Source organism: Falco peregrinus, chromosome 12, assembly GCF_023634155.1.
Source record: "Falco peregrinus isolate bFalPer1 chromosome 12, bFalPer1.pri, whole genome shotgun sequence".
In the NCBI taxonomy this organism is placed as follows: Eukaryota; Metazoa; Chordata; class Aves; order Falconiformes; family Falconidae; genus Falco; species Falco peregrinus.
Window position 1 is genome coordinate 17,292,149 of NC_073732.1, and position 21,839 is coordinate 17,313,987.

At 45.3% G+C, this 21,839-nt stretch overlaps 1 protein-coding gene across 1 annotated transcript in view; it reads right to left on the bottom strand.

Moving 5' to 3' along the window:
- LPP (LIM domain containing preferred translocation partner in lipoma) overlaps positions 1-21,839 on the bottom strand; it is a 355,264-nt gene that overhangs the window by 131,096 nt on the left and 202,329 nt on the right. The window contains 2 exon segments of the mRNA XM_055816821.1: positions 2,177-2,437; positions 2,439-2,849. Coding sequence (XP_055672796.1) covers positions 2,177-2,437; positions 2,439-2,849 — 672 coding nt within the window.

The window sequence follows — 21,839 nt, forward strand, 5'->3', positions numbered from 1 at the left end:
AAATCACTTTCCCTAACTGAAAGGCCTCAAACCAACCTTGAAAAGGCAAAGCACAGCAAAATGCAGAAGCCAGCTGTGAGTAGGGAAATACGTCAAAATTCACATGGTAGCCAAGAAGTCAAATTGCAGTGACAATTCTCCCTGCGAGACATCTGGCTCTAAGACAGCCTTCCTTTTTTTCCCTTTAAATAAAATAATTCTAAAAGTTGATTTTATGAATGAGTTAGTCTGCAAAGGAAGAGAAGAGCATGCGGCAAAACTGGACAAGACTGCTTCACTGGCAAGGAATACAGTGTTTTATTACTGAGCATTTACTGTTAGACTGTAAGATCACCTTCAACCCTTCACCAATTCAGCTACACACGTTACAAGCAGCAATCAAGCAGAGTCCGACACCAATATGTTAGAGAAGAGTTGTAAGTTCAAAAGTGAAATAGGTAATACGGCAGATATTTAGCAGGCTGGAAGGGAATGAATGTTCTGGAGGGATTTATCATTAAGAGGTAATAGATTGTTTACAGAAGAACTAAAATTATTTTTATAGAGATATATATGAAGTATTTCTGCATGTGTATTTGCAAATGCCACATGCACACACACAAACATAAATATATATAAAAATATCTGTATGTATACATGAAACCCCAAACTTCAGCTAAATTAAATTGTCCCTCCAGCTTTGTAATGCAAATGAGACTAACAGGCTTGTGCTGTTTGTGGTTTGAGATGATTTGCGTTTCCATAGAGATGCTGACTGAACTAAAGTTTCTAAATTTTTTATATATATAAGCCTACTTATATCTATAAAAGTCTAAATATGGATCTGCTGCACCTCAGCATTTCCGCAGCGACTCCGCTGGAACCACAACAATTTACACCAGTTAAGGCTATGTGCAAATTTTGTTGTCGCTCACTACGTTCCGATCTAAGCTCTATACCGAGTACCTGCAGAGCAGAGAGTTTATTATTTCTCTCCCTGCTCCTAGCTTCTTGGTAAGGAAGGGGAAGAAACAGAAAAAGCAGTTTCTTAGTTGCTAGTAGATAATATTTCAAGGACTTTTGTGATTTACTGCCTTCTCTGAACTGCCTGGAGAAAAGCCTTTGCCTTCAAAAGTTCCCACTGTCAGGAAACGTGGAATTCAGGGAAAATAGCCTGTGTGCTTCTAGCGAAGGAAATGCCAAAAGGACAGACTTTCTGTTACATGTCAGAAGCTTCTTCCCCTTTCCCTGTGAGCACCCACAAGCTGAAGAGAAGGGATGTGCTAAGACAAGCCAGGGTGAGCCTGGGCAGCGATGGCTTCACTGCCTCCTGGCTTGGGCTTGGCTGTCCTTACCCTTCGGTGGAATCTAAGCTGGTCATACACTACAAGGACCCCACAAAGCTCAAGTGCCTGTGTCCCCCCAGAGCCACATTAGAGACAGCCACCAGCAGAAGAGACAAAAGCCAGCCAGGGTCAGTTTGGGCAGAGAAACCAGGCAGACCAGTTTAACTTTCTATTTCAAACTGGCTTTGCTTTATGAGGTCCGGGCATCAGTTCAAGTGGATGGAGGCCACCCAGCGCGCCATCACCTGAGAGGGAAATCAGAGCTAAGCTCTGTAGGAACTCATTTCCATGTGGTTTCAGTGATAAGTGATTTTTGAACAGCGACACACCAGAGGTCAACCTCCGCAGTCGCTTTGAACCACAACCAAAACCAGCCTCTGCTGCGCCTCCCATCCGCCTGAGAAGAGGAAGGATTTCTCCAGTGAAGCAGAGGTGTCCACAAGCACACGGAGCGGGAGCGCACGCCCAGCCTCTCCTTTGATCTTGGGAGGGCCCAGAAGGAAAGAGCCCGGCGCAGCGATGCCGTGCAGCGGTACGGCCAGCCACCGCCTCGGGTAATGGCATGTCAGAGGGATGAAACCTCCCTCCTGCCTGCGGGGTGGCACCGCGCCTCCGCATGTGACACCGTCTCACCCTTTGAGGCTGACAGCATTTCTAAGCCCCCACAAAGGCCTCTTGTCAAAGCAGGCGAGAATTCCCTATTTCCAGCTTTCAAGAAGCCGCACAGAGGGAGACCTGCCCCAAGCCCCCCCAGGCACCATTTCACCCCCCACGCTGCCTTTCAGGAAGGGTCCCCAAGCCATATTCAGCAGCGCGGCTCTCTGGGGGCAGCACGTACCCCTGTCACCCACCTTCTGATGCAGCGTGGGTGGCTGCGGGGTCAGCACCGGGTCAGTGATGTAGGTCTTCTTCGTGCCAGGCGGCTGGTAGAGCCCGGGAGGAGCCTGGCCCACAGCGTTACTAGCAGGATACACCGGCTCGGCCTTCCAGGAGCTCTGTGGCGCATAGGGTGCTTCGGAGCCATTCCTCCCGCCATACCCCCCGTAGTAGGGGTCCTGGTAGCGGCCCTGCGGAGGGGCATAGCCGTAGGCAGGCTCCGAGGGCCGGGCGGGGCGGCGGGGCGTAGCCGTAGTCGGGCCCGTGGGGCTGCGGAGGGCCGTACTGCGGGGCGCCGGGCGGGCGGGCGGGCGGCGCGTAGGGCTGGCCGGGCCCCAGGCTACCGTAGTGCGTGGGCTGCGGGCCGGGCGGCTGGTAGTGCGGGCTGGGCTGCGCGGTCCTCACCTGGACGTTGAAGGCCGGGCGGCTGGGGGTGGAGGCCGTGGCGTAGGAGGCCGGCACAGGCTGCGGCTTCAGAGTGCCAACCGGAGTGACCGGGATGGGCGCCGGCTGCCCTGGGCCCTTGGCAGTGGACTTCTTGGTGGCGGTGAGGGGAGGCTGGTTAGGGATGATCATCCGCTTGTGGCCAGTGACAGGGGTGGACACGGATGGGGTGGTCACGGTGGAGCTGCTCAAGGTCCCAGCGCCCTAGGGAGCAAGGAGAGAGAGCCGCAGCGTCAGCAGGAGAGGCCGCTCGGGCGTCAGGTCGAGCAGCGAGGGGTTAAGTGGAAAAAGGCTTTTACAGTAACATCTGCAGAGCAACTCAAACTGCTTAGGAAAGCAGGAATGTACCTGAGATCACACGTTATAAAATGGGAATAGCAACCTTTCCCTGTTCTGACAGGAGAGGGGTGGCACTGCGGCAGCCAAGCAGAACTGCCATGCGCCGCGTTTCCTCTCTCCTTGGAGTTTTCTCCTCCGCCTCCAAACAAACAAACTAAAAAGCGATAAATGCATGAATAAAGGGAGACTCGCTGGAGAACAATTAGAAGAAAACCCATGCATTCCTGTGAAAATACAAGCGTTTTGAAAGAGAGAAAATGAGATTACTGTCTCTACGGAGACATGGCATTCCTCGGGTCCCTAGAGGACTTGCCCCCGATACAGGAGCTCCTTTAACAACGCAGGAGGCAGCAGAATGGGATGACCTAAAAGCAGCTCCCAAGCCGTAAGAAATAACTTAGATCAAAGCAAACTACCAAGGTGTCTGTGTCCCTGGCTCTGCTCTTAACCACTACTGGTTGAAAGCCTGGAGTGACCGCAGAGAAGGCAACCGTTACACATGGCTCATTAAAGGGCAGAAAGCTGGCCAGGATTCGCGAGAGCTTCGGAAGTCAGCTCCCACCATGGCAGCCATGTAACCCAGCACCAGCCCCCCAGGCACAGCAGCGCTCAGGCAACCAGGGCAGAGGCTCACTGCAAGTGCTACGGTTTCCTGCGATTTGGCCACCAAATGAAGATTTAGTCCAGTGACACTGTCCCATTAGGCACTGTGCATCCTCCTGTCTAATATACTTGTTTGTCTGGCTTACGTCTTATTTAAATCCCTTGTCCAAAAACACCCGTGTGAAAGGACATCTTTGTTAAACAGCTAGTAGTGGGAAATAGTTTCTGAAAAACATGGAAGATCACGCTTAAGTCTTTTCACTAAATCAAAGAAAAGAAAACTTGAAATTCTGGAGTTTAGGATTAGGTAAAATTTCTTGCCTCTCTATTTTCCTCTATTCTGGAAGAGTATCTGAATTACATGCCTTCCTATGCATTAAAGACACGCAGTTTGGCAGTATTTCTTTGCTGTTACACTTAACACTGTAGTTATATGAGGTTATATCTCATCCAGACTTCTTCCTGCAGGGCACTGGATCTCACCCGTGATCCACTTGATCGTCTACAGGTTCACAGCAGTCCAAAGTCAGACGAGCTCAGCCCTCACCCATGGTTGTGTTCACGTTAAGGCATGTGCCACCTTTCCCTAATAAGACCATTCTTGTATTTGTCCCCTGGTGTTCCTGCTTTATGTAGGCACCTTGACCTCTGCCTGCTGCCCTATCACCCTCCTGCTGGGACCGCTGAACAGGGGAGAGGGTGGTGGGGGCTCATTGGGACACCCCATGCACAAGCTCTACCCAGGCCAGAGAAATCCTCTGCCTGGTCAGCAGGTGGCGGCAATAAATTGCTGCCAAACCAGCCCGGGCCAGTGGCTGGAGGGGAACATCATCCAGCCATTTCTCTGGGCCTCCAAGGGTGTCCAACCCACCTTCCACAGAAGGTGGAAGAAAGGCTGACACCCCCCCCCCCCCCCCCCCCCGCAACATCTGGCAACCACCACATACGAAGAAAAGGGAGGTAAGAGCAAGCTACTCAACTTCTAGCCCACAGCCCACAAACAAGTCTACCAAAGGAATCAAGAAACTCTACTACCTCGCTGGTAGCTCTTCCCTGGTGACCTGCAACACATTTTTTCTGATGCGCTGGTAAAGACCTTACTCCTGCAATCACACCTTCAGGGCAAACATCCCATGAGAGTAAACCTCCCATAAGGAATCACTATAAATGAGCAAAAAAACCCAGGCAAATAAGAGCATCAATCTGTTTTGAGAAACGTAAAAAGTGTGTGTGCAGAGGTGGGGAATAATAAGGCAGCAAACTCCTACTGGAGAAAAAACATCTCAATGTATTCAAACCCTGACCTTGCCAACAGATCCACAACAAGGCAGTACAGAGACAGACGGAAGAGATTTTGAAACTGAGAGCAAGGAAGAGCTGAAGCATGTCTCAGTTGAACTGCAAGGGCAGAGACAGGTTAAGGGTCTGTAGCCCTCCATTAATACTGACATTCTTCTATTTCTGAAACACCTGATGGGGAGTAGGCATTCCTCCATCCCTGCATCAGAGCACAACTGCACCAGCACTCACTGCTAGCAGGAAACTTTGCTTTCTGTTGGAATTATTCTCCCACGTCAGCTTGGCATTTATGCCCAGGAGTGCTAGAAACTTTCCCATTTCCTCACCTATTTCATTTTTGTAAATGACAGTAGTTTGCCCACTTACTGTAATGGGATGAAAGGTCCACAATGCGGCACTGTGTAATTACCACCAGAAAAACATTTTTCTTTTCCATATGAAGAGGGAGAAGGTAGATAATGTTTTAAAGACAACGGCTTATCCGGGGGAGGGGGAAAGCCCAAACCAAAACAATATAAATGAGCCGTATTCATCACGTCTTATGTTTCTTAATGCAGGCTCTGGAAGCAGGTGATGACAGACTGCTAGTAAAGCTCTTGTGATGGAAGTCTATTCCATCCCAAGAACCAGGGGACTTTAATCTTGTATATAAACATCCATGTAACACTTTATTTAATGTGTTGATGCCAGCCTCCTGCCTGGATTGGAATACACCTTAAGAATGGATGATAATCCTTTTCTCCAAAACCCTCACTCCCTATTGACTAGCACTCTGAAAGGCTATGAGCAGGTCCCATGTTTGACACTACCAAGAGGTTGAGCCTGGTCTCCCCTCCTGCACCAAAGCCCACTGAAGGAAGGTGGCAAGTTGGGGGTGCCTGGGCCAGAGACCAAGCTTGGCTGTCAACTTCACAGCAAAGGCTCCAGCTAACAAGTACCGGCTGCGTTGTGGCATTCAAACCACAGGCTGCCTTGAGGAGGAGGAAGTTTGCATCAGTAAGAGTCCCCAGAGGCGCCCTGCGTGACTCACTCTGAATTCCTCTGAGGGTGCTGGGCAAGTGTGTGATGAAAGCTGGGCTTTAGGGGGAGGAAGAAGAGGGTGTAAGGCTAGTCAAGGCGGTGTAATAGAGAAATGGGACAGGTTACAGGGAATTTAACACTACTGGAGCACTGATGATTTACGGGGACACATTTGACTGTAGTTCCTGAGCAACAGCACAGGTGAGGTATCACCATAAATCCTCTGCCCTTTTGCCCGAGAGAGAGAAGAGTGGCCACAGTCCAGCCTTCTGTATGTCCAGCTATGTACTCAAATATCACCCCAGGGTTAAACCTCTAGATTATTAATGGATTAAGAAAAGACTTTGAAAATGCACGTGAACTATGGACAAGATTCCTGCTTTGAGGACAGGCATGTGCAGAAGGATAAGAAAAGGGTACCATGGGAAGAGCGATTTCGACAGATGTCTGGAAGGCACTAGGAGGATAGGAGGGATGGATAAGGCTGTAAAGATGCCAGGTAGATGGAAAGGGAATAATGAACAGAAAGCTGGAAAGAGCTACCTGTATCACTGGGTATAGTCCTAGCAAAACAGATGACTGTCACAAATGTTTCATCCAAATGAATTCACAGAACTTCTACCAGTGCAATGAAGTAGACTCATCCAAAACCACATCGAAGTGACAGCCCAAAAGCACAAAACCAAGCAGAAATGGGAGAAAGACAAAGAGTGGATTCATAGGACTACAGGCATCCCTTCCTCCAGCAGCTCCTGGACAGCTCATTTCAAAACCATATTGCATTTGCAAGTGACTATCGCAGCCAAACACGCTCTCTGACATCCTCTAAGGGCTGTTTTCAGAGGAAGACAGGCTTTCCTCTGCACGCCATGAACTAGATGAAACTGTCTGACACACTTCGCAAGTGCAAATTAGAACCATGCTACTTACCATCAACCCCTTCTTGCAAATTCATATTTGCAAAGAGAGTAAACTAGAAACCCCAGGTGCTGATAACGCAGAGTTGTTAAGAGAAACTAGAGTAGGAAGGAGTTAAATTCAGAACCTCATCTACCACAAGCATTATAATACAAAATCTTTTTTTTTTTTTTAATGGGGAAAGCACAAGCGCCTTGTTTAAACACAGATGGAAGTACCTAAATGTACTGCCTCTTCTACAAATGAATTATCCAGCAGTTCAAATAAAGGTGAACTAATACTCACAAAATCAAGTAAGACTCAATCAACGTGGGAGTAAAAAAACCCCCAAAGCACTCCTCCTTGAAAAAACAGTTACCATGTGTAACCATGAGGGGAATCATTTTGCTTGGTAACTCCTGCCTGGCTTCTGAAATGCAGTGAAAGTTTATAAACATTTGCAGGAGTTTCTTGTACCAGCCATCACATGAGAAGTCCATGGTGTTGTGATAAACCCATGCTGTTCTAAGGGTCTGACTGTTAAAGCTGGCTGTCTGGATTCAAAGCTACTCTGGTGGGGAAATGTGAAATCCTGAGTACCTGTGTGAGTCTTAATTCAGTAGAAAACTGTTTACATAGTTCTTAAGTTACATTTGGTGTATACCTACAACTAAAAAGTCATCACATATGTACCAGGGATACAATCTGTTGTTCTACGGAAATTAGCCTATAATTCAATATCATTTGTCAGGGTTCAACTTTAAAAAGAGTACAGAATAAATACAGTCCACAGCAGGAGCATGATTCTATATGATCAGCTGGAACCCTTATAAAAAGGACTTCATTCTCCTTTTATTTTGTCCATTTGTGGAGTATTTTCTATAGAACCCCTTCAGTTATTCAGTTTCACAGACTGGATCAGAAATGCCAACACAAAGTTTATCACATTCTATTCAATTCTCCAGGCATTTTTCATAAAAGTACAGTTGAATAGCTTTAGCCCTTTAGCTGTCAAATTATCACATACAAAGATACATTACTTCAGCTCAGTGGTTTTCAACCTTTATGCTCGGCAGCCCCCAAATGTTTTTCAGAAGAGACAAGCTCCTTTACAGAGAGAGTTAATCTACTGACAATAAACATGTTTTTTTAAGTTACCTTTCACTGAATTCTTCTTAGTTACCTCAGGAGTGATCCACGGACCCCCAGGGTTTGCAGAGCACAGGTTGAGAACCACGGCTCTAGCTGGGGCTGCCTTTTTCGAGCATTTCAGTACTATTTACTTCAGGATAGGAATGAAACAACCTTTCTTCCTCGAAAGGCTGAAACCTGGCAACTGCCAGCGGGTTGAACCCAGGATGCAGCATTCTCGGGGGGCTGCAAGTTCACAGCGCCGGCTCAGCATCCCTCTAACTCAGCCACTCTTCTGCATAGTCCACCGACTATGCTGGACTGACACACGGGGCCAGCTCAGGCATGTGCCAGCTGAAACATTTTAGGTATCACTCAGCAGTGGTGGTTGAAGGCCTGGGTGGGAAAGGCAGCGATGGGTGGAAAATTAACTCGGCTTCTCCTAGTGCTGCGGATTGGCATTCACCTCAGCTAGCTGGAGGTGCTTAAAGCCCTCTCTGCGAAATGCATCTCCACGGGGTCATTTATCCTATTCTAATACTGAAGCCTAGAACAGGGGAGATGAATCATCCACTGGGGGAAGTCTACTTCACTCCACTGACTGTAAAAGCAGCATAAAAACAGCCAAGACAAGTCGCTGAGTATTTAGACAGCACAAGTTAGTGGAGAAAAATTCCACAATAAGCAGGTAATTTTGATGTGACTGTAAGAAGCACAGATACCTCTTCCCCGCACTGAGTGCACTGCCACTCGAGCTCAGCTAGTGCCGCACACCAAGGGGACTTCTGAGTGCCAGCAGCTCAGGTGATCAGTCAGGACCTTGCCATGGCGTGCAGCCAACGCAAGGCCAAGAGCTGGGCTGCAAAGGCAATTCCAGCCCAGCGTATGAAGGGGGGTGACATCAGTCAGCCACCCTCTCCCAGCTCCTTTTCCACCTCCAGGCTGAACAGGGACTCCCACTGGAGCTGGAGCTGCTGCCTTGCCAGGAGCAGTGGCTGGGCTGCACCTCCCTCCTGCCAGAGATAGCAAATGCTAGCTCCCCCTCAGTTCGGGAAGGATAACCCCAGAGAAAAATCAAATACTCCGCTTTGAAACCTGGGCCTTTAGGTACCTGAAAATGTGAACAGGCATTTTATGGGGTTTCCTGATGGACAGACACATCTAACTCCTGCTGAATTCACATTATGTATTTGAACAAGCTGCCTTGCTAGTGGCAATGTATGGCTAGGTTCCCCTGAACATATCCTCTTTCCTCTCTGAAATAACATCTGGGTGAAAAAGAGAAATCTGGCCTTTCGTTTGGGACTTGCAGATGCCTGGAGTCCGAGTAAAGCTCCAGCTGGGTTGCTGAATGTCCAGAGATCCTGGGCAGATGCACTGTTCCCATTCAGCATACCTGATGCATTTTCAATATACAGGATTTTCTGGCCTTTTTAATGCCCAGATAGTAGGCCAAGCACACTGAGGACATGTCAGCCCCCTTTGCACTGCAGTGACACTGTGGTGTCCACAGCCCAGCTGCTAACACAGATTTCTTTAGGCATCAAAATACCCTTAGAATCAAGTCCAAATTTTGAAGTCTTGTCCAAAACCTTAAAACCCTCAGCCAAAACACGTTTGTAATGAGATGAGGCTTTTTGTTAGTGCCATCATTCTCTCATTTCTAGTTTACAGCTGACAAGCAAGTGTCACAGAGGCACAGGTTGTGCGTGGAACAGCAGCCACACTCATACTTCCCAGATGCGTTTATATGGAATTTAGCTTGTTGGCTTCATCACCAGAAGCTATCAAGGTATTTGAATGAATTGCTCCTAGGCATTATACCAAAAAAAGAAGAGGAGAAACCTAATAAAGTGCTCATCTCTGGTTCTCAAATGAAGAGAATACCTTACAGATGCCATAAAGTGTTACAAGAACAACTGCCTCTGAGCTTTGATCTGTTTTTCAGCTGCTACCATGGGTGGAAAAGGACTCAACCTAGCTGTTAATGTTTCTGTTCACAACCTCTTTTGTACTCCTTGTGATGGCCCAGCTTGAACCACAAGGGAGAACAGGGTGCACAAAAGAAAAGGTGATATGTAGTTGACCTCCAATATTTTATCATGGAAAACTGCCTTTCACAACTGATGGGCACAGTTATAGACACACACGTTGGTTCAGCTTTCAGTACGGGTGTGAAGTGTTTTAGGCAATCTGGGTTTCCACTTCCCAACACTCCATTAATTCCAAAGAGCCTGAACACATCTGAAAAGTTTGGTCTCCAAAACACAACAGTTATGCCAGGGAAAAAATTTGCTTTTCCTTCTTGGTTTCATATTTACTTTTTTATTTGTTTACCCCAATACTATCACTATGATGACTACTATGAGCTTTTTTATTCATTTTTCCCTTTCTGATGAGTGATCATCTGGTATTTATGAGGACTATGTGAGAGACCAGTTTAAAAAGATCTGCAAACAATTGACCTAAATACTTCTAGCTCTGGTGGACAGTCAAAGGCCATAATTTTAGCTTAATTCCTTGAAAGGGACAGTTATGATTAAGACTTTCCTATTTAAGTAATTCCACTTGACCAGTTCAAACGCTGGTCTTCAGCAACTCCATCTACATGAACATATGGTATCAGCATGAGAAATATCTGAATTCATCTTGGGATATTTCTATAATTTCTGTAATTTCCCACTCTCAACACTAAAATGACAAACCTGCGCCAATCTGGACATCAGGAACATGCAATAGCAGCCCCCTGCCCTGGCTGAACCATTGGCACATCAACTCAGCAATAAATTACGTAAGGAGCTGTACATCACAGCCTTTTGGTTACACGAAAACACAGAACTACTGAATACAATCCTGGCACGAAAAAGGTAGAGCAGTGCCGTGGGAAGACAAGTCACTATGTGCATGGAGCAGTGAAACTGAGCTCCTTAAGGAGCACATTCTCTAAGGGTTAGCAACACAGGAATGTCCACAGCACTTCCATTCAGCAAACTCGGTGGCCCTTCTAACGGGCTGAACAAGTCTCCTTGCTTAATTTAGGCAAAATGTTACCCTGCCTGACAATGGGGAAGCCCCCACCCCCCTATAAATAAGAACTTTGGGTAAGCAAAGTATTTTTATGACTTTTGCTATTACTAAGCTAGTGAAGCTTGAAGTATCATAATTACACTGTCCACAGGCTTAAAAACGTTTTTTTCTTCCTTTTATAACTTGCTATTTGTAATGGCAAAGAAGCTCATGTGCGTGATAAATATGGGCAGGTTGGAGGGTTATACAGATGATTACGCCGCTATCCATGGATGTGTATCATGATTTGAAAAATGGATTAAAAAGGTATAATAAAGATGCGTGAGTGAGGGGAAAGGATGTGCACCTGTGAGTGACAGGATGAAATACATGTATTCATGAAGTCTCCTAGAGAAGTATTCTACAACTTACATGGAAAAGTTACCATTTTCAATTGTGTGTTAAACAATGGATTTAAAGAACAGTCCAAAAACTATAAAAGCTCATTTCCTACTAAATTGCAAAGGAGTTTTAGAGTGTTTATAGAGTATGCAAGCTTTTTTCCTTTATTAATTCTAGAGAACACTGAAAGAGTGTGCATATGCACACTTAAAATAATATGAAATACACATGCACTCAGACATTACTCGGTTTACTTTGTGTTATTTGTTATTTATTTACAATTCCATTTATTTGTTGCATTGCTTGCATTTATAACCTATTTATCTTTTCAAATTCCAAAACTCTGTTAACCCAGATTAAAAAAATTATCCTACCAGAGGGCATAAACATTTTCAAATGTTAGTATTGTCTCTATTTCCTGTGAAGACCATGTGTTTTTATTCTTTTCCCCACATTTTAAGGCCTGGGCAAACAGTAAGTAGTACAGAAGAGCAGAAGCATCAGTGAACAATTCCGTGTTCATACAACATCTGCTTTCTTATGGTTCACTTGAGGTCCAGAACCCACCGTCATCTGCCAATATTTTTACAGGGCTACAAAATGATTAAAGTTAGTAACTTGAGTGGTTAGCAGCAGAGAGAAACTATAGAGCCTCACCAAAAAAATAACAGCTCAACCAAAAAAACCCATAAAAGACAGACAGATGTGACAGAGAGGTTACTTTCCTATTAGTTCCAATGCACACCTTTCCAAAAGGCTGACGAGCTCCAACAACAGGTCAAATTTAACTGTTTTCCCAGATGGCTCCTTCTGGGAAGTGGAGTGGAACGTTCCCTCACTTATCCGTCTGCCTGGGTTATCAGCACTGCCTGAAATACCTTAGTCTTTCCACAGTATCACAGACTCCAAGTACGATGTTGAGAAATCTATCCCACTGGAATGGTTTCCTTTCACCTGCTGTGGCTTTTTAAATTATTCTATAGGTATATAAATACATACACCAAGATACATAGAATCTACCCACTGCAACGTGTCTAGTCAAAACACCAGGACAGTACTGCAACAAGTCAAGAAAGCAAAAGAGAGCACATTAATTTATAGCACAAAAACCCCATGCCATCTGTACCACAGAAATACTAGAATATAAAACAATACATAAAGTTAGAATATTTTTAAAGCATTAACTCAGAATAATCACTGTTTCTTCACTGCTTCCTCTCTTCATAGAGAACATATAATTACATTAAATGTATGGCTAATAAAATGTTTACCCAAAAGACAAATAAATAAAAATTTAGAAACATAACAGTATCACTCTAAAAAGCCTGTGTAAAGTAATGTCAAATCCATTGCCTCACCAGGCTTGATTCTGTTGCAAATGGCATTATAAATTAATCCAGTTTTCCTAAATATGCCTTGAGGAAACAAAACCACAAATAGCCATTGTAAGTTTTAATATAAAAAAAAAAAAACCCAAGAAAAACCCAACCCCAAAGAAAAACAACAAAAAAAATCTCTTCATTCTTAACCAGAACGCAAGAGCTGTGTTTTTAATGACTGATACTGCTGAATAGGTTATATATTTTGTCCAAAAACGTCAACTCTTCTTGGTGCAGCTTAGTCCCATATACTAGTTTGCTCCAAACAGACTAACTGTTGCAGACTGGGATTTGGCCTACTACTGCCTCTGAATTCGGAGGGTTCTCCTTCCCACCAGGAACACAGCAGAGGTTTCCATGCAAACTGTAACGAATCCTATGCATCTAACCTCCTCCAAGTAATAATCATCTAGCTTTGCTTAAAACTCAACGTATAAGGAGATCTTGGCAATTCATACCGCTGCAACCTGAACAAAAGTAAACTAAATTTATAAATGAGGCTAAGTATAGCTTGCATTGGACTAAACCTCAACACCTCCAAGCACCCAGCTGAGCACGGATCAGGCCAGCTCCCAGGCCAGCTGTGCACCCTGACCTGTGCACCCTTCCACGAACACTTTTGCATTAGGAATTAAAATCAAGCACGCTAATTCAAAACAAACAGACATATCCTCCCTCTCTCCTCACTTCTTTCCTTGTGGTGGATGTATAAATGCATACTGATGGCTACTGGGATTTATAGCCTAACTGATTTTGACATTTTTAACTGCAGAATTTGAAACAGTGACTTTCTAGCCCTGGGGCAGGAGTGCTAAATGCTAAAAACTTCAGGACTAGGGAGTATTAATTTAGTCCTTCTGAGCAACTTGGCTTCAACAATGTTCTAACAAGGGCTCAATGCTCTCCAAAACTCAGCAGTGGACGCCCAAAAACTGCAAGGAATTTTGGATCCAAACCGGAGTTTTGTGGCTTTCGTTCTTGTTTGTCACAGGTCAAATTAAGCTCCAGACCTGAACTCAAAAGGAGTGGGGAGAATTCAGGTCTGAGTCTGAATTTACAGTGGGATTAAATTGTATTTCGTTTCTAGCTTGCAACGCTTTTTTTTTTTTTTTTTTTTTGTGGTTCACGACATATTTGTATTTTAAGAAAAAAAAAAAATTATGCACGGAGCAAGCACCCTGGCATCACAAGTCATCAATAAATCTCTTTTCCATAACAACCCACAAGAATTCACTGCAGGACCCAATTGTTAAAACACAAAGCAATGACATTCTATAAGCTTTCAGAAGTATCATTCTAGCCCTTGTGGACTTGCTGAATTCTCTAAATGAGTCACTGGCCTCTCAACGGAATTGTCAAAACTTAGGTTAAGCCAGGTTAATTCCCTCCCCCCTTAAATTTAGAAGTCCAGCTGCAGCGTGTGGCTTTCCAGTGAAAAGATCTAAATGCAGAGCCCATTCACCTCTCATGGGGCCCAAAGTTCAGCTTTTCCTAAAAGCTTGAGACAAGCCACGCTAACAGGAAAAAAATGTGATTTCCAAAGCCTCATGGGCCATGTGATGTAAAAATCAATATTTCTCTTATGTGGCACAAAAAACTTTCTGCTGAAGGCCAAAGGACCATAGTTGAAACTACTATGGTTAGGGAGGGGGAAAGGGCAGCTGTAAGAAATGGGGGATGAGCAGAGCAGATACTTTAACCAGAGGAGGGGCAAGGGAGACACCAAAAACAACCCTTCTGACCAAAAAAAGTGACCAGACATGGCATGTGGGGTTGGGCTCAGGGTTTCAGCTAGGTGGGACATGGAGAGGACATCACCTCTGCCCTGCACACTCTCCTCGGTGGGAGGTGAGGTGATGGCTACTTGTTCTCTCTGACCAAGGGTACTTGTGACAACTACAGCTTGCAGCACAGCATCCTGCTTTAGCTACCTTGCCTCTAAGTAACCACACAGTATCAGCTACACTGGAACCCCAAAAAGAAAAGTTTTTGCAGGGCTGACACAGCATATCGTACTCTTCATAAAGGGATAAACTATGCAGAACGTAGTTCAAGTTTTTGTACCCCCACTCCTCTTCTGATGAAAGATCTTTTGAAAACATCACTGCCTAGTTTATTAGAAAAAACACTTACATTTCCAGCCTATATATTTCACGTCCAGTTTGTCCTTAGGAATGGGTACAACAAACAAAAATCACAGCACATCATGCCATTGAGATCGATAGTCTATACAACCTCGGTTGAAACTGGTGACTCTCTTTAACCTTCCAACAGCACTACAGTTTGCACCACGGAGAATGTACCCTAAGGAGGAAAGGTTTTGCCTCAGCTGTAATTAATTCTTTTTCTAACAATAACACAAAAACTTACCACCTTTCAAAAAGCATTTTTTGAAAAAGGAAAAGATGGAAAAGGAAAAAAGGGGTGGGGGAAGGAAAAAAGGAAGATGGAAAATAGAAGAAATAGTTTATCCTTCTAAGGCTACAAAGAAATATTTAATTGAGGATTTTGGACTTCACTAAAAAAAAGTAGTTTTCAGGATTGCAGAAAAGCTTAAAACATGATAAAAGCTAAACAGCCTGAGGGAAAACTAAAAAGAAACTGAAATAAGGGGTTTTTTTAAAGAGCAAATACAAATCATTTCAAACTGAACCCCTGATATCTTTAACAGCTGGAATTGATAATGCTGAACTCAGCCATAATTCTACTATATTTAGTTTTGTATCTATCAAAATCCACATGACTTTTCCATGAGACAGACAGATATGTAGGCTGATAGACAGATGGATAGATACATAAAAAGAAAAAGGAAAAATATCATTAGGAAAGGGAACATTTTCTTGTCTGTTCTTTCAGTACGCTTTTTTTTTTTATTTCAATTTCTACCTTATTATTTCCTATAAGTAGAAACAGATTTTTCTCTCTTTCAAAAAATTCTTAAACAGAAAACCTCTTTTGACAGTTTCAGCAGCAGATTAATCACTTTTGCAACCCACAAAAAAAAAAAAAAGTTTTCTGGAAAGCATAACTGTCTGTAAATGTAAATGACAGAATTACTCTCTCTTATGCTAAGACGCCTACACATTCTCTCACTTCCATGACTCAGCATCAGATAAAAGCTTGTGAGATAACAAGCAGCAAACTTTCCTTTAGAACAATAACAATGGCTAAAAAACCAACTGTTGCTCCCCCCCCCCCCCCCCCGCCACCCCCGATTAAAAAAAAAATAAATCCCCATGGTGTTACATTCTGCCAAAGGATTCCTCTCCCAATGGAATAAAATACAAATATCCCAAGGAGTTCAGAGGCGAGAGGGACCAGGCTCAAGCAGCATCAAAATCAAAACACATGCAAACACGAGAGGCTTTTCTTTTTCTCCAAATGAGCAAGAATGGGTCTGCTTCAACAAAGAGGAATTTCTTTACTGTTCATCCCTTGCCTTGCTCTAATTTGGTAGACAAATGAGTTAAAATTTTGCTCACCTATAATGAAAATTTCCAGGCACTCTAAGGCAACGCATTCATGCCAAAAATCACAGAAACCTGCGGGGAAGGGAGGGGAATTTGAGTGGGACTTTCCCTCCTGCCCTGCTGTCACTGTCTGACTTGAGCTCGTTAGAATCAGAGTAACTTCTCCTTCAGCAAACCAAGTCGGGGGCAGACCCTTCAGACCAAAATACGACTCTTATTTTGGACAAATCTTCAAAGAAAAAATGCTGAAAAGGAGGGACTTCGGACCTCAGCCAGGCTCTTATGATGTCCTTGAAATGAACAGACATGGTCTCGATGATGAAATATTGCCAGTCAGCTTGCAAATACTGCTGGAACAGAGACAGCCACCTCCTCTCCATACACTCTTGTCAGCCCCAGCCCACAGGTTAAGTAAACAAAGGATGGTAAATTAAGAGAGGGCTGATTATTTACTCATTAATAAGCAGAGATGCTGTGGACCTGAGGAGGAAAGGGGTGACTTCTTAAGCCCTGGTACAGCCTGGAGTTCCCCCTTGCTGAGTGATGGACATTTCTGCTAAGAGCTTCCAATCACCTCATGTGCTGGGTGGATAACCATGTCCCTTGGAGGCAGCTCACTCTACCAGGAGCTGAAAATTATCAATTAAACAAAGCAGCAAAATGTTGCTTGTGCCTATCACCTCTGGAAGAAGCAAGAGTCTAGTCAAGGAGTACCACAGCCCCTCCTGAACATGATGCTGCCGGTGGCTTTTACATTTTTTTACACTGGAAGTTGTAAATTAATGGTATTAGACATTAAAGTTTAAATTTAAAGAAAAGCCCCAGGGTAAGGAATCCTGGGCCGTGGGTGCTGGACTTCTTGATGGAGGGATGCTCTGAAATGAGCCAAAGGTAGAAGCAAACCCTTTGAAATACCTTCATTAATAGAGTGCACCTGCTCTGGCAAGAGGCTGGTGAGCAGCGCCGACGTCTCAGCGTGGTGCTGGCAGGCCCATGGCTGGAGCACACGTGTGTCCCACACCGAGCAGGGAGCGGGCAGGGGCATGCCCACCCTGGCTGCTCCCCATTGCTGCGCAGGGAGCACTGAGCAAATGGAGCGGCGCCTGGACGCTCTGGCTCAGCTGGCTGCCAGGTGGGTGAAGCTCTGCCACTGACAAATTCAGTGCTCCCCACCTTTACAGAACAACGTCTTGAATTTTTGGGCAGGGTCCCCGAGCACTGGACACTTCCCAAAGAGAGCGACCAGAGCTGGGAGAAGGCTCCCATGCACCCCAGCACCACCTCTTTCTCCCAGCGTTCCAAAAAAGCCCTGTAAGCTCTAGATGAGAATCTGCAGGCCCAGAAAGCGACAGCACTGCCCCCTTCACTTTCGTGTCTCAAACCCGTGCTCTTTATTTCACTAATAACAGATTTCTGCATCCAAATCCCACTCAAAGCAGGTGTAGCTCCAGTGGTTTCTGTGCAGCCAAATCTGCTCACGCTCCAGGGCAAACACCAAACTATTTATTGCTACTTAAAATTTACTGCATTTTTAGTCCTCCATCCCGAAACTGCTTTTGTTCAAAAATTCCTTTTAAATCCTTCTATGTCGACTGGATAAATCAAATCTGACAATTAAAATGGTAAATTGTTCAGAACCTCAGAATTTCCACCTGAGGATCTCGAAATACTTTTGGAACTTAAAAGCACTTAATCACTCCCATGCCTCTTGCAAAAAAGGGAGGGGGGTGGGGGTGGGGGGGAAGTATCCTTTTTAATTCTCTTTTCACAGATGAAAAACCAAAGTCCTGGGGGCCTAAACAGCCTGCTAGGAAGCCGCTTGCCCCAAAGACTGCTTATCCAGTAAATCAGAGGCAGGGCTGGGAAGGGAAGCCAGGAGTTTCAGCAACTCTCAGTCCTCTTGTTCTCACCACTTCATCAAACAACAGGCACAGCTATGTGATCATGCCGTTGTCAGTGTTTTCCCTCAAGGGGGCTGGACAGAAGATGCTGAAAGCAGTTGATCCACATGGTATTAAATGCTAGCACTGAATGTTATTGTTCAATGATGAAAATTCAGACATAAATAACTGGCTTGTTTTGAGTAAGTAAAAGGATGTCTGTGTTTGCAGGAAACTCACAAGAGGGAGTAAAGAACCAGGGTGTTCCTTTTCTTTTATTATTACCCTTTTTATTTCTTTTGTAGCGTGTCTGGAAATAAACCATCAGACAGAGGAGCTGCTGCTGTGGCAGATGGCAAGCAGGGCTCGGGACTGGGGCTCTGCTTCGGCAGGGCTGCGTGGGGAATTCTGCAGCGGGAGGAAACAAGGCGAAATGTGCAGGCTGCCGTCTGCATTCAGATAAAGCGCTGTCTGTTGCTAGCAGCACAAGTTGTTCTGAAAACAAGAGTCAATCATCTGTAGCCTTATTTCTGTACATTTCCTGCAGGGGTCTCATGAAATAAATGAGAATAAATGTAAGGGCGAGAGTTCCTATTAGGAGCAGCCTCATCAGCATCACCCAGCCAAGCATTTACGTCATCAGCATGCTAATTTAATCAGACCTGAGCAGTGATGCTATAAATGGATTACCATCCCAGCTAGTGTGGTTACCGAGGTAACTCAGCCCTTTGTGCCACAGATACAATCGGCTTAATGATAATAAAAACCTCAGCACAAATGAAACAGAAGGAAAAGCCTGACGAGGCTGACGCATACACGACCCTTTCTCTCCTCTTCCCCCTCCCCTTCCTCAACCCCAGCCACTTACTGCAATAAAATTAAGTGCTGCTGTGATCTGTATGCACAGCATTCCCATAGGGAATACGCAAGTAAATAGAACCCGCGGAAATAATTAATACAGGCCAACAACTAATGCCGTCAGCACTACTTAGTCATTCCACCAACCCCGAACAGGAGAGGGACACAGACAGAAATGCCGCATGGGCAGACTCCAAAGAGCCTGCAAAGGGCTTCAAAGAAGTCATTGCACCCCCCGTGCAGCATTAATTACGCCCATGGAGTACCTGGGCCAAAAGCTGACTGCAACAGTGCATTTAGTCGCTGCCCACCCTTGCCGGGAGTGGGGCATTTCTACATCACCTCCTGCTCATCCAAAACTGGAGGCGACCCAGGAGTGGACAGCCCAAAGGCCAGGGAGAACCGCAACTGCAACGTCACCAACCCAGAAGCAGCGGTGGCTCGGTCCTTTGCAGGGGGCACTGAACTGGGGCTCTGGGCTTTCCTGCGTTTGGAGAGCTCTGTAAAACCAGCAGCCTACTCACCTCCCAGCTTAGCCTGGGAAAGGGCATCCGCTGCAAAGCACTAGCCTCAGTGGTCTAAAAGGCAGTGATATCCCTGCTTTAAAATGGACAGAAGATCATACTCTTCAGCTCCTCCAGCCCTTGGCCTGACTGAGCACAAAGCTCCCTGTGGGTGCTGGAACGCCACATTATTCTCCTACTCAGATGCCAAAGACCAAATTACCCCTATCTTTTAGCATTTGATTTTCTTTCCACCTACCCCAAATCTCAGCAACTATGACCTCAAACACCACCATCTACGTGCCCAGCTGCCAGAGCAGCTCAGGCGTTTCACCTGCCCCTAGTGCAAGCCACCACCTCCTCACTTACCAATGCTTCACTTGAAAACACCAAACAATACAACTGGATCAGGAGCAGGAGTGTGTACCTCGGGTTCATCAGGCTCCTGGTGGGTATTGCTCCAGTCCAGGCAGGGTCTTAAGGGATTAGCATGAGACCAATAACTTTTGATGGATTCACCAGGACAGCAATGAATTCTCGATTGCCTGTCACATAAACACACGCATCAATCTTGTTCCTTTGCAAATGCCAAAACACAGCTCACGCAGCCTTTGGAAAAAAATCCACAGAGACTTCCCAACATTTACGACTGGACATGTACAGAAATGGCAGTGCCCCTGTCTTAATTTCAACGATCAAAGCTCTTTGTGTGTGTGGTGGGATTGAGTGAGAATAGCTCATTTCACCTACAGGAGAGCATCTCAGCAAGCCAACCCAGCACTTTTTCACTGAGCAGAGCTACCTGAGTGTTTGGACCCAAAATAAGCATTAGTGAAGCGAGCTCTTCCAGAAGAGAAAGCCCTTTCTGAAGTGGCAGAACACCAGCAAAGCCCGAGCTGCTTCTGTGCACTGCTGCATGTCCCTGCAATGAGTAATAATATCAGATTTGTCTATAGAACAGATGCATTCAGGCTCATCTCTTGGGAAATCTCACTAAATACCTTCTCACTCCTCCACCACGCAGAAGAGCACCAGTCCTCCTGGGAAATTTATTACATACTTCTAGAGAAATAGTTAAATAGTTCCTTTAGGAGCCCTTTTAGATCAGATTACATGAGTACATTTTTCCCTGGAAGGGAGGGAATCCTATGCAAATGACACCAAATTACTATGAAAAGTTACGCTCTTGGCTGGGAGCACCTGACTGGCTGAAAGCGCAGAGTTGTGTGTCCTGATCTAACCATGCCCTCATGGCAGCCAGGCAGGTGAGCCGTGAATAACCCCAAAGGAAAGGAGGTCTGGGGGATAAAAATCCTGACACCAAAAGGCAGATGGCAGTGCCAGAATGCACAGCTCTGGAAATGGCACGACTGTTGATGTGAAAAGGAAGCCATCAACTTTGCTTCAATCTAAAAGGCATTGCGACAGCTTGAGAGCTGGTAACATTTAAGTGACACAGCGACAGCTTGAGCCAGTCCAACAATCACAATCTGCAGACCTGCTCTAACCACAAACCCTGCTTCCCTGGATGCAAAGCAGCTGACCACCTGGGAAAGGCACATATCAAAACAGGGGATGTAACATTAGAAATGCTCCTCGAGGATGGTCACTTGGCCAGTTATTCTGCATGTACCGTGCTTGTGAGACTGGACTGGGGCTGCCTCCATCCTTGAGGCACAGAAATTATCTGACCAAAGACTGATGGATGGAAAGAAAAGGAGAAGAATTGGTATCTATGTCGAGTGTTCCATTAATTTCAGTGGGAGCTACAGGTGTGCAGCACTTCAGACAAAGTCCTTTACCTTTGCTGCAACAATCAAGTGAAAACTGAACCATGCAGCTTCCTTTTTTCCCCTTAGACCTTGCTCCTCCTGCCAGCTAGGTGGGCCCTGAGGTGCTTACAGTGATGTAGGGCAATGCAGAATAGCCCCATCCGACTGCAGGTGTCCCAGCCACATTAAAGACAGAATTAGCTGTTCATTAAAATTTACAGTACACTTCTAACCTTTATAGTTAGGTGCTTGCTTTCTTGGCCATGAATTTATACCTGATTGTATACTGAGCCTAATAATGGCTCTTTTTTGATATTTTTTTTTCACCTGCCCAGTGTTCTGCTTATGCAATTTAGCACTGTGGAACGATGCCAGGGTTACAGCCCCAGACACCAATGTCTTCCTTGGCAGATGCAGAACAGCCAGTGCTGGCATTTCGTTCCCTGAGGTGGCTCCTTTTAGGTCCCCACAGCACATCAGGGAGGGATTGCTCCGAGCCTCTCTGGAGATCACTTCTCAACACAGTAGGATTTCTGGCCATTTGTGACTGGGTCCTAATGCTGAGCACCAGTTAAATCAATGACCAAAAAGGAAATACTGGAGAATCTGTCCATGAAAAAAGTCACTAGGCCAAA